The sequence below is a fragment of the Phoxinus phoxinus genome (genome assembly GCF_949152265.1).
Source record: "Phoxinus phoxinus genome assembly, chromosome: 22".
Lineage (NCBI taxonomy): Eukaryota > Metazoa > Chordata > Actinopteri > Cypriniformes > Leuciscidae > Phoxinus > Phoxinus phoxinus.
In genome coordinates, this window is record NC_136897.1 from 7601014 (window position 1) to 7614679 (window position 13666).

Here is a 13666-nt window from a genome sequence, read left to right on the forward strand (position 1 = left end):
TGAAATGGTGCCATTGTCAAAAGCTAATGACATGTAAAACCGTGGGACATTTTGCTCCTATTAGCTTAGCAGATTTAGCATGTTAACACATTGAAGCATCTCATTGTGTTCCATCTTTAAATCATCTGTATATGTGGCGTATTGTTAGAGGGGCAGAATGCTCTGGGGAGGCCAACCAGCTGACATACACACTCAATACAAACAGCCATCGATCTACATTCAATCTACTGTACATATTACCAACCATAGCAGAGAGAGATCTGACTGACAGTCAAATAATGAGACTATTCTTCCATCTTTGGCTGTGATAAATCATTGTTAATCAACTGACCCAGAACCATTCATCACAGTGGCAATCTTCCGATATTACATTGTCTGTTTGAGAGCTTCCCTGTAGTTCAGAGACTGAGTCATTGTAGCTATCACAGATTCACAGCTTACATGAAGCAATTAACACACAAAGCCCACAGTTTGTCAGCCGATGTCCTACGGCGTCCTACTCTTCACATTAGTCACTGCAGCTCTTGACTTTTTGTCACAAGTGTAACAGATTGGAGGATAAAACCTGGTTCCAGCTCAACTGGAGCATTAGAGAAGAGACTGCTCGGTCGATATGAGGGCCTGTTTGTACTCTTCACAGACGACTGATCAATGTTTGTACTCCTCACAGACGGCTGGTCAATGACACCTTGATTCTTGATAATAGGACAATCCTCATGACATCTTTAAGAAGCTCTGGGAAGTTGTGTTGTTTAACTGTGAAAACCGAGCTCTGAGATCAAGTTACATAATCACACTAACGGTCTTACACCTCACAGTGTGTTAGGACTTCATTCTTTTGGCTTTAGTGGCTACACAGCAAAATCCCCAGAGTTAAATTAACTCTGCTCAGAGAACATTTGGTCCCTCTCTACAGAGAGTTAAAATAACTCTGAATCAGAGTTAAAGTTAATGAGATACTTAAGTGATTACAGTTTTTTTCAATCGCTAACAAGCGCTTACCCATACTCCAGATACTTTTTCTAAACTCTTAACACAGACTCACACCTACAAAACACAATTGGCCAAATGGATAATTTTCTTCTCAAAAACACATTTTGTTAAATATATACTAACTCTTCATTTCAAAATAGAACACATCTTTCTCAAAATGAAATGATTCTGTCAAAGAATAACACTTGTTTTCACTTCACAAGGTACATGCAGTCAAACAAAGTACACCAGGTTTCAAAATACTGAATATTGTTGACATTACAAAAACTGCATAGACTTTTATGTTTCTTGGTTGGGAACTGTCTGTCCACATGTAGTAATGTTCACATTCAAAAGCATTCCAGTAAAAGCAAATCCTTTACTGTTTACTACAGGAGGTACAGTAGAAACACGGTATGATAGAACAGAAAAAGTTTTACAGTATTGCTTACAGTGAACAAAATATCCATGAAACACACAAGAGCATTCTGAACAACAACAACAAAAAAAACTTTTTTTTTACTTTTTTTTTTTTTACTGAAAAAAACACAAAATTATTGTATCTAATCTCTGCGATCTTCAGGGTTAGGCCACATGTTTTCATCAACATCACATATGATATTATCCAAGGCGAGGCAATCAAGAACTGTGATGTCCCTGCACCAGCATCCATGGCTTCAAGGAAATAAACCGTCCACCTCCATGCAGAAACGAACTCCTCTGGGGTTGAGGAAAGGTGAATAGGGTGGAAGGAAGAGACTTACCAGTCTTGGGTGGACTTCAAACCATGTTGTTATTGCTTGAGAATGATGGAAAGCCACATTGTCCCAGGTAATTACAAAGGTCCTCATGTTTTCATGAGAACCAGGCGCTGCTCTGGACCCAAGCGCTGGTGGAGATCATTGAGAAAGGCAAGGACGCGCTCGGTATTATAGGGTCCACTGGCTCACTGCATCTCTCACTGGGCCTGCTCTTCTCCCTTCTCCTCCTTTTACTGAATAAGTGTCAATGTAATAGAAAAAAATAACCCCTGCCACTGAGTCCAAGCCAGTCTAAGCCAGACTGGAATCAGCTGTGGTTGGCCCAATTTACCCAACATAAATCAGCTCTGTGTCAATTATTTAATTGTTTGTTTATTATCAGCTGAGATATATTGTTTTTGAACTGATCATTGCAGATGCAGAGGTTTTTATACTGTATCTAAGGTTTGGAATATTGTTTTTGCTATTGTGGGATGTTGTGTGTTAACATTCATAAATACTACAAAAACAATCCATAGTTTTGTTGGGAGGTATAGCTTGTCTGTTAAGAAAATGCAAGCATTGTGGAAATGTGTTCACTGACTGCATTTTGTGTGAAAACGACATGAAATGTGTGAATGGTATGGCCACAAAATACCGATGCTGTGCTAATTGTGTTTAGAGTTTTGAAAATGTGACAACTGGCTGGACAAACGCTTGTTAGCGACTGAAAAAAACTGTAATTAAGTGATTATTGGGCATTAATGATGAACACCACATCTGTAAGGCTTTCGTTCATCTTCAGAACACAATTGAAGATATTTTTGATAAAATGTTAGCGATTTCTGAACTACCACTTTGACGCTTCAAAAAGCTTATAAAGAGATTATAAAACTAATCCACATGCAGCGGTTTAGTCCAAATTTTCTGAAAAGACTCGGTAGCTTTATAAGATGAATAGATTGAATTTAGGCTTTTATTCATAACATAAACAGAAGCTGAACTGAACCTGCTTGACACGTGAGAACAAACCTCTTGCGGAAACTCAAACGTGTATAATAAGAGAATGAACCTGATTGTTTCTTGCAGAAGCTCAAACGTGCTGCGTAACATGAGAATGAACCTCATTGGTTCTTGCTGAAGCTCAAACATGAAGCGTAACATGAGAATGAACCTCATTGGTTCTTGCAGAAGCTCAAACGTGTTGCGTAACACGAGAATGAACCTCATTGGTTCTTGCAGAAGCTCAAACGTGCTGCGTAACACGAGAATGAACCTCATTGGTTCTTGCAGAAGCTCAAACGTGCTGCGTAACATGAGAATGAACCTCATTGGTTCTTGCAGAAGCTCAAACGTGCTGCGTAACATGAGAATGAACCTCATTGGTTCTTGCAGAAGCTCAAACGTGCTGCGTAACATGAGAAGGAACCTCATTGGTTCTTGCAGAAGCTCAAACGTGCTGCGTAACATGAGAATGAACCTCATAGGTTCTTGCAGAAGCTCAAACGTGCTGCGTAACATGAGAATGAACCTCATTGGTTCTTGCAGAAGCTCAAGCGTGCTGCGTAACATGAGAAGGAACCTCATTGGTTCTTGCAGAAGGTCAAACGTGTTGCGTAACATGAGAATTAACCTCATTGGTTCTCCCAGGTCAAGAGAACATGCTTGAGTTTCCGTTTACCACAACTGATGTTTTAGTTCATAAATGTTTTTATGTGAATAAAAGCCTTAATTCAATCTGTACATAATATAAAGTGATCGAGTATGGTAAAAAGTAATATTAAATTCATATGGATTAGTTTTACGATCTCTTTATGAACTTTTTGAAGAGTCAAAGTGGTAGTTGCGTAGCCGTCAACGGAGGGACAGAAAGTTCTCAGATTTCATCAAAAAGATCGAAGATGAATGAAAGTTTTGCAGGTTTGGAATGACATGAGTGTGAGAAATTAATGAAACAAATTTTGGGTGAGCTATCCCTTTAATATATAATATTAGACTTTAAGAATGTATCTTGTCCTACACAACTTCTGCTACAGACATGAGTGATACTTGTTGAGGAAAGGTGTGCTATTACATTTCTAAGAAATCAGACTTGTGATTTTCATCTTGTGGAGGTGAAAAACTTCATAAAAGACTGGAGCTGAGTCATAACAAGATTCCAGAATATCATAAAGACTTGGGCTCTTTCGATTTAGGCTAATAAACAACCGCACAGGACAGCCACCACCTAACAAGGTCCTGGCAACCACCAAAGCAGCAGTGGAGTGTCGCATTGAGGCACGCAGAAAACCTTACATATACCCTAGAACAAAAATAGTGTTAGTTTTGAATTCATGCGGACTTTAAAGAAAATATTCAAGGCTGAATACTAAATCTCTCTTAAAGAATCAGAAAAGTATTCAGTTTATATTACCTAAAAAGTAACTTTCAGATCACAGGAAGATAATTATTTTATAAATATTATTAGGGAACAGTGTTTTTTTCTTCTTCTTGTTTTAATAGACTTACTTTTTAATTGAGTTTCATTGTGGGATTTAATGAGTACACTTAATAATGTCCAGTAATGGGTGTCCCCATCTTATGGTTCTTCTCAATCTGAAGTCTGTGTACTAGTAAAGCCATATATCCCGGGTGCCACATCATCAGGCTCCCTTGAAGGCAGCCTTCATTTTGCATCCATCATTCATGGATGAGTCAAGTTTGTATTTATTTATTGTAAATAAATCACATAATGCTAATCTGTGCACAATGTAAACCACTGGGAGACATATGGTTGTCATTAACTGTGCTGCATTAGAGGTAGGGTAGGCATTTTAATATAAACACTTTTAGTTATTCTGGTTGAAACTCTCTTCACATTCTGATAGCAATCAATAATAGAAGTGGTCTTAAATATTATTACATATATCTTCTGTGGAAGTCTTGGGGCCAATTTTTTTTTTCATCTAATCATTGCATTTGGTCCGAATCGTACTGTATGTCAACATGTGCAATATAACCGGGATTACCAGATGGCAAGCCGGAGCTGTTCACATCTTCAAACTCGGATTTATGCGTTTCTGTCAACACTATCAATGCCGAAATGAATCTGCAGCAGAAAGGTGGTGCAAGTAAGAGCTCTGTAAGTTGTTTAAATGCATTATTATAGCTTTCTGAAGGGAGGGTGAGATCTCATGCTTTCAAAGCAAGCTTGCTATTGCTAGCCTCTCTGAAAAACCCTACCTTTAAAAGAATGGCAGTTAAAATTACGATTTTTTGATGTAAAATATTTGTCAAATTATAATTTTAATAGTATTTTCGCAGCTTGACACTAACTGGACAAAGAGTGTCCAAATTTGATCCTGGAGGGCAGTTGTCCTGCAGAGTTTAGCTACAACTAGCCTCAACACACCTGCCTGTAAGATTCTAGTACGCCTAGTAACACATTTATTAGCTGGTTCAGGTTTAATATGGTTTGGAGTTAAACTCTGCAGGACAGTGCAGTAAACTTGCACAACTTTCTTGAATGAATAATTTACTAGATGCACGCCGGTGTGTTATTGTAGGGACATCGACATTATATTGTCAAGCCCCTAAACATGACGCGGAACAAAACGAACTGTGATTGGTTTTGCCCTACATGTCCTCTTGGGCGGTGCTTGGCCAAGAAAAGCTGCGATAGAGTCCAGACCTTCTGCCGTCAGTCTGAAGGTCTGGCTACGTGAGACTATATGGGAAAGGCAAACTCTCAAGTCATCTTCCACATTAAGCCGTGCCCTGTTTGTCTTTATTACCATCATGGCTGAGAAAGAAGTCTCACAAAGATATGTTGTAGGGAAAGGCGACAGTATTCAATATTCCTTGTACTCCCTTTCAATCGTGGGCTAAACTCTGCTGGGGCCTGCTGATTAAATCTCATCCTGGGAGTGTGATCACTTAATAATTCCTAAAGTTCATCTTCAGCCTTCCCACTGAGGCCACTGGCCATCACACCACAAGAAAAGGGATCTAGAAACCCACTCATATTTCATGTCAATGTCTGTGAAATGAGGTGATTGGTAATGGTGCTGAGCATGAAGTCCTCTCACATGCAGTTTGTATCCGAAAATTCAGATAGATTTGGAAACATGTCAGAGCCACCGTACCTCTGAATGGAACGGTAGCCGATCATGAGCAGCCTCCGTGCATAGTTATGCGAAGAGACGTGACTTAGCGAAGTTGGCGGTCGCTAATACTACTTCCAACACATTGTGCAAGTGGTTGATGATGAAGCATATACAGTAAATGGCTGCGATCTTTGGATTCATGGCTTGAATTTGGGTGACAACTCCACTCCTGTGTCCAGTCATTGCTGTCGCACCATCAGTGTAAACAGACACACATTATTCCCAACTCAGACGTTCTTCTACCATGAAAGTGTCCAACATTTAGAACATTTCCTGACCCATAGCTCTCCCCTCGAGTTCTTTAAAAAAAAAAAAATCTTCCACAATTTCACTGTCCCATAAATATCGAACGTACACGAACAACTGTTAGCGCTGCTAAGGTCAGTGCATTCATCAAGCTGAAGCGCGAACTGCTCACACAGTCGGAATCTTTCGGTCAGTTGAGATTTCACATCAAAAGAGATGTCTTTGACCCGTCTACTTACTGCATCGTTGGACAGTGGTATGGATTTAATCTAGTTTGTGGCCTCCACTCTGCACATACCCAATGCTGCTGGAAGTAATTATTCCTCCCCGATCATGTGAGGCTTTATACATTTGGTTATTCGCAGGGCTGCAAGATACGAGGCTTGCTGTGCTTTCTCGGATATTGTAGTGATGTTAGTTAGTCGTACCTTTTGCTTTACGTATTCTTCTTTCTTTTTGTGGAAAGAATCCACTTTTATTTGAATGCTCCGAGATGTCGGTTGAGTTTATCTTTTTTCAAAGCTTCAACGGACAAAATCTTCAAGCACAACGTGCACTGCCGTCACCATATTCCATAAAGCCCTATTTTATGTACGAGTCGTCAAATTTACCCAGTTTAATAGATGTGGCAATTGTTGATGACAAGTTGATTGGATAGATTATTTGAACATGCTCCTTCCGAACTTTGTTGATAAAACATAATTCTTTTGTCACAATCAGTCTTTTGCATGTTATGTGTGCACCAGTGCAAGAACAAGTGACAGTTGCTGGCTGCATTTCACTTAACGGCCACCGGTGCCGCTAATAACAAGGATTTCTGAATTTTACATATACAGTGCTTAGCATACCTATAGATTGGCATGGGGTACTTTCCATAAGATAAATAAAAAAATAAAACCATGCCAATCTCCAGGTGTGGTGAAGGGTATGTGTGATAATGTGGGGCTATTTTAATTCCAAAGGCCAAGGGAACTTTATCAGGATGCATTGTTGCAGGATCCATGAAATAACTGGCCTTTAAAAATTAAAATCTGCCTGCCTCTATGGGATTATGGGGTACAATATGGGAACATACTGTAGGGGAACATAGGGAAAACATACATTATTCGGGCATTAAGATACATTTCCAAAAGATGACTTTTTAATCCTCTTTTTAGTCAACTTTAGCATGGGTGTGTTCACTTATGCTAAGCACTGTAGCTCCTTTAATGTGTTTTATTTGTTTTTTACTCTTAGACATTTTATGTGTATTTTTTTTCTGTATGGTATGTATCATGTTCTGTTCATGATTTTTTAAATTAAGACAAGCAAACAAAGTTAACTCAATCCGGTTAAGAAAATCCTTTAGCAACCACCCAGAACACCCAACCATATAAGCAGTATGGCTGCGCTAAAAAAAAAAAAACCTTTCAGAAAACCTTAGCAACTGCATAGCAATACCCTGACAACCACCAACCACACCCTAGCGTAGATGCAGTGAGCTTAGCACAGCCAGGCAGAATTATAGATTTTAGATATGATATACGTACTTCATGTGGAAAATAAGTGCTTGTTTATTCTTGTTCATTTATTTTTACATTTGTGTTGGCAGTTCACTCATGGATAATTAAAAGTATCATCAAGATGTGGTTCTGAAGTTGTCCTACTGTGAGCTGTAGACATGGAAAATATGGTATGTGTTTAAAAAAAACAACAACAATTCCCCACAACAGCTGTTATTTTTGCACTTCAAACTAACACTGTAAAACATTTTGCTTAGCTGACTTGAATATTGATTATTTTTTACTCAGAGACGAAGAGACTCCCTGGTCTCCAACCCACTGGAGCTTCAGTCCAAAACCAACTATGCGGTTCGCCGCAGGTTCTCCGGGCCGCTGCTGCTTCCCCCTGTGGCCCGCAGACACTCCACCCTGGATGCGAAGAAATTAAAGGACCTCGAAGCGCTTTATAAATCAGCCCTGGCCTGCGCGGATGCCCAAAAAGAGTGAGTCAGCCGAGCAGATTTAGGCGTCTGATAAAAGTGTGCAATATGCTATCTGATGTGATAGCTACTCTTCAATAGAACTCTGTTTAATGAATCACATCCTCAGAAATCAGACACAGATTGCTGCAGTCACTTGTGGAGAGGTTTCCATAATGGACACTGAGTATGCAGTTACTGACACTGTGAGAAAAATGTGACTCAGTTCAATCATGATGCTTATTGTATGTCTATGTATAAGCCGGCATGGTGTGCACCACAGTGAGTGTGTTTGTGTTAAATGTCACCCAAAAACGTATCTAATCTGACTATTATATGACATGAAGTGACGTAGCCACAATCTTTAGGCAGATTTTTGGAAGTGGCACTGTTACTTCTAATATCTTTCCTCTTCTCCATCTAATGGAGTCAATGACGTGGGAAAGCAAATGAAAGAAAGGTCACGGAGATTTGAGCAGAGGGTGGGAACAACTCCCGGGTGCTCCGACTCTGTTTACTGATCTGGTGAAAGGGCACATTGAGATCATATGAATACAGAGACAGAAGTTCGAGACATTCAGTATGCTGTTAAGAACACACTAACATGATATATTTCACTTTTGGTGAGCATAAATAATAACAAAAGAGTAAAAAAAAAAAAGGCTATTTTTTTTATTCAAACACCTTAAAGCTTTTGTGCTGCCATCAGATTAGTTCTGTTCCTGCTGGGGGGAAACAACATGTCATATCAGCTTATAAAGTGGTCGAGCTTGTTTGTGGAGCATAGCAGCTGGTTTGTTACTGGAAGGTGGTCCAGCAGCTCTAACCAGATTGATCAAGGTCTGTCAGGTTGATGGTCCCACCGGCTGTGCAATATTCTTAATCAGCTTGAAGCAGTGAATGACCCACATGGTCCAGCTACAGTAAAAGCCATGCAAAACTCCTACAACACACATATCATACATTACATGAGAACCCAATTATTAAATGCAGTCACATAACTAGAAAGATTAATACAAATCAGTGTGTTGCGTTGCGTGTCTCCACAATCCTTATTTTCAATAAGCCCACAATAACCCCATCTGACCATATCATTTAAAGAAACTTAAAGTCTCTGTAAACTTGTAAAACTTGTAAACTAAACACACGTGTGTGTGTGTGTGTGTGTGCTCAGTTTGGGAGTGTGTAAAGAGCACCTGTGATGTAATGCACACTGGGCGTCACTGTCTGTATGGCGTCGCTCTGCACGATATTTATATCCGCCTCAGCGCGCGCTCTCGCGTTCACTTCAGCCGGATACAAGCTGCATGTGCCACCACCACGCTGGACGTTTCGCTTTTTTTGTTTGCTCTGAGACGGCCATATGTCTCACTTTCACTCCGTCTTCACCTTTATTGCTTCTGAACGATGCGGAGAGTGACTGAGCGAGTGTAAACTTGAAAGAGCTTTGCTTCTGCAAACACGCTGTTATAATAATACTGAGAGTTTAATTCGCCGTATAATTTATAAACTTGAAGAAACGGGCGAGCGGTTCTCGGTTTCAGCACCGCTGGTCGCTGGACAGCTCTTCTGACGTTGAGGAACCATATGAGACTGCAAACTTCGACAATTAAAAATTCCTGACTTTGGACAGTAGACACGGAGCTGAACTTCTGCAGTGATGGAGTGCTCGGCGCTGAGCAGGGAAGGCGCTGGTTTGGCCAAACCGCCTAAGCATCTTTGGAGGCAGCCCCGAACCCACATCCGAATCAAACAGCGGTACCACTCCGACAACGAGCGGTACCTGTGCTGTAACAAAGCCACTGAGCAGCACCGCCCAGGGCTGAAAAAACCGAGAATGTCCTGGCCGTCTTCTTTTACCAAACGGTAATTCGTACTACTTTAAATGTGTGTGAAATGTCACTTTGTACGTGCAATAGGAGAGCTTCCTCTTGTGAAATAACAACTTCCCCATGTGATAGTTGTCAATATCTCAGTGACTGTGGGGTTTTCAGTGAAACATTTCATTACAAAAATGTTTGTTATAAAACATTATTTTTTTTTACGTTTTAAAAACCGCTTTAATATCACATATTATTATTTTTGCGAATGCTATTTTTTTTTTTTTTTACAGAATTAATTTAAAATTCCAATATCATCATATTTTTTACTATAATTTATTAATTTAACTATTTAGTTAAATCTCCCAGCTCAAATCAGAACTGTTCTCAGGATTAGAGATGTCCACTCAGGGCAAGATGACACATTGTCATTGATAAATTGTCACAAACCTTTAGAATATTGTAATTTTATATAAATCATTAATATATATTTTTGTTAGCCAAACTATGGTTTTATTCATTTGTTTGCAGTTGTTGTTTTTTGTTTGTGTGTTTTTTGTTGTTGTACTAAAATGTTTCATATCTGTTTTAAATTGAGCTGAAAATGCATTATAAAAGCATATTACAAATACAGACAGTATTACCTTTTAGATGTTATTTAAAAAAAATTAACTAACAAAGTTTTATTCTCCAATTAGTGACAATAAACAGCAGGTTATCAATGTGTCAACCCACCCCATAAAGTGTGATTACATGCCCCGTCAGAACTGTCAGTGCGTGTTTAATGTATCTTTTTATGGAATAAAATAAACCATTAGAAATATTCACTGGAAATTGTAATAAAAGGCCCCTGGTCTCCCCAACACACAAAAAAAGTTAAATCAGCATGTTGTACACACACGTACACACACCTATATTACATATACAACAGTACATTTCATTGAAACCCCTTTCGATTAAGCAACATTTCCACCAGTCACCCACACAGTGATTTTCTTAAAATGAAAGCACAAGTTATGCACAACGTGGCCATGAGATGTTGCATTAAAAATATCCGATGGTAAGGCAGCGTATGGACAGTAAACTCTGATTGTTTGGCATTGAATTCTGAATAGCATTGACTCACAGAGAGTCAGAAGTGTAAAGTGACTCATAGCTCTGTTTGTACTTGTTTATTGAAGCATTTACTTTTCCAGATATTAATACTATCAAGCTTTGGGAGTTCTACGACATTCGTGTCCTCCACATTACACTTTCATAAGTATGTGGATCTGCTTTACATCCTTGTGTGTTATCCAGAGACTCTGATTCCTCAGGGTATCATCTGCTTGTGCTTGTGATGATTCTCTTATATGGAAGTGTTTAGACTGAATATCAATAATGTATATCATTTTGCAATTGCACAAGTGTGGTTGATTTTTGGTGCTGTGCACAAAGACATCATATTCAGAAGTCTAGGAACATAGCGCACGAGTCTTATTAACTTCTTTTATAATGCTTTTATGTTGGTTCTGTAAACAGTTGTACACACTTTTTTGGCAAGTCTTCTTACATAATGCAAACAAGTGTGAAATAATTGAAGCAGCAATTATTTTGATTTCTATAATAAGGATGAGTAGATGGTTTATAACTCTTGGACCTTTATTTAAATGTATGTGGCATTCTTAGGGAAATGTTGGCAATGATAGATAGAATTTTTGAATCTGCATGCAAAAGCACTGATACAATAATGACTCACTTTGTGTTGGCATCTTCGCTACCAAGTTCATTATGGTTTTTCTAAAATAGTGTCGAACACAAAAAGTTCAATATGTGAAAAAGACATTTAATTTTTTTTATAACTATTGTTATAGCAATACCCAGAAATATATGCATGCAGCAAAAAAACGAAACAAGCATGGCTTCAGGCAGGGCCGAGGCTTGGGTTTGCGGGGCCCCGGTGCAGATGATGATCAAAACATTGATTGAGTAGATCTGAGTGCATCAACACCCTCAAAGCTTGCACAGTCGTATTCCTCGACATCTCCTTCCGTAACGTTAGGCATTTAAATACTGTTGACTGTTTGATGATCACATTAGCGTACTTGTGCGTAAGCAACTTCTATCCTCTCCTTCTGGTTTACGTAGATCTCCTTGGCATGTTTTTGGATCTGGAAATGCTGAACTATTTCAGAAGAATAAAAACCTGCCATATAACAGCCAGCTCACAGCCCAAAAACATGGATTGTCAGAAATAGTCTTCAATGGTGGGAAAAAACAACGCGTTCTCATCCTAGGGCGTCATATACTGACACTTTTGACATTTCGTCTACATCCAACGCACATGGCACCCTTTAGCGTCAATATGAGACGCAGAGAGCTTTGTTCGGTTATGGTTGGGTTTAGGTCTGGGGTAGGGTTAGGGTTAGACCGCTAGGAGGCGCCTTCTGGCCCAAATCTATCTGCGTCTCATATTGACGCTAAAGGGTGCCATGTGCGTTGGATGTAGACGATATGTCAAAAGTGTCAGTATATGACGCCTTGGGATGAGATCGGGCTGGAAAAGAAGTTAAACAAAACTAAAAACAAACATGTAGGAGTAAAGCAAACACCAAGAACTGAAAGACCCATGGGGTATACTGTACATACAAAGTGGACAAAGTGAAGAAATATAAATACATAATGTTGGTTGATGGATCAAGGAAAACATCTTGGAACGCTACATGCTGGATGGACCTTGTGAAGTAATCCCAGAAGGTCCTCTTTGTTTGGGTTTCAAACTTATTTTTTGAAAGAGGCACTTTTTCCAGTCCAAAAAAGTTAAAAAGCCTTTACTCACATCATGGTTGACATTATAAACATTAAAAACGACTAAAACACTGCACACGGATGCATCAATGAAAATAGTCCCACTATGGCCAAAAGCCCAGGGTTTGATGCTGCCAAAAAACACACAGAATAAAACCCTGTAATAAACACAAAACTCAGGAATAATCTGTTTATTATAGTGAATTGACAGGATTAAACCATTTATAATCACTCCCCTCAAGCGTCATTCCAGCTTTTTCCGACCCTGCTTACTGGTCACTGCTCACAGCTCGAGTGAGAGGAAACACTCCAACACAACTCAACATAAATAAAGTTTGAAAAGAATGATCCTTTCTGCAGGCAGTTTCAAAGTTCTCTCTCCACTTAGATCAATTTTATTCCATTTCTGTCATAAGTGCCGTGACCAAGAATAGTTGGAGTGGTATTGACAAGTTCCAGACAAGTTCCATGCGTTGAGTCACTGATTATGAATGATTATTAACCCAAATTGGGTCAAATCAACCCAGCTTCCTTTCCTAACAGTCTCAAATCAGCATTGTGTTGAAAGAATAACCGAGGGTCTTTTTTTAAATGTAGGTTTTAGAAGAGAAATGCTCTTGATTTAACTGTGCTTCTTTCCATATCTGGAATCTAAAACTGAAGAAAAAGATTCTGAAAGATGGCAAACAGCTCCGTCTCTTTATATCTAATCACCATACAATGACTCCAGATCCTGACTATTGCCTCCAGTTATCATAATTCTCTTATTATAATTGACTTTTTACATTCCTTTTTCTTGGTGGCTTCATTTCTCTTTCTAGGCTGAAGTGATTGAGAATTTTTAATGGCTAAAGGGCTGATGATACTGTAATCGCATTGTATGCAATTACATTAAGCCATACTTAATTTCTTTTCCACCAATATTCCCATTAATATTCTTCACACTGCATCACTTCTTAATGAAGCGCTGCTTTCGACAGTAATTTGTCCCCAAGC

General features: G+C 39.1%; 1 protein-coding gene across 1 annotated transcript in view; it reads left to right on the forward strand.

Annotated features, from left to right (window-relative positions):
• The first annotated feature begins 9348 nt into the window (after window positions 1–9348).
• Window positions 9349–13666, forward strand: part of pde4cb (phosphodiesterase 4C, cAMP-specific b) — a 69433-nt gene continuing 65115 nt past the window's right edge. Inside the window, exon 1 of the mRNA XM_079598077.1 lies at window positions 9349–9929. Coding sequence (XP_079454203.1) covers window positions 9724–9929 — 206 coding nt within the window. The 5' untranslated portion in view covers window positions 9349–9723. The remainder of the gene's footprint in view (window positions 9930–13666) is intronic.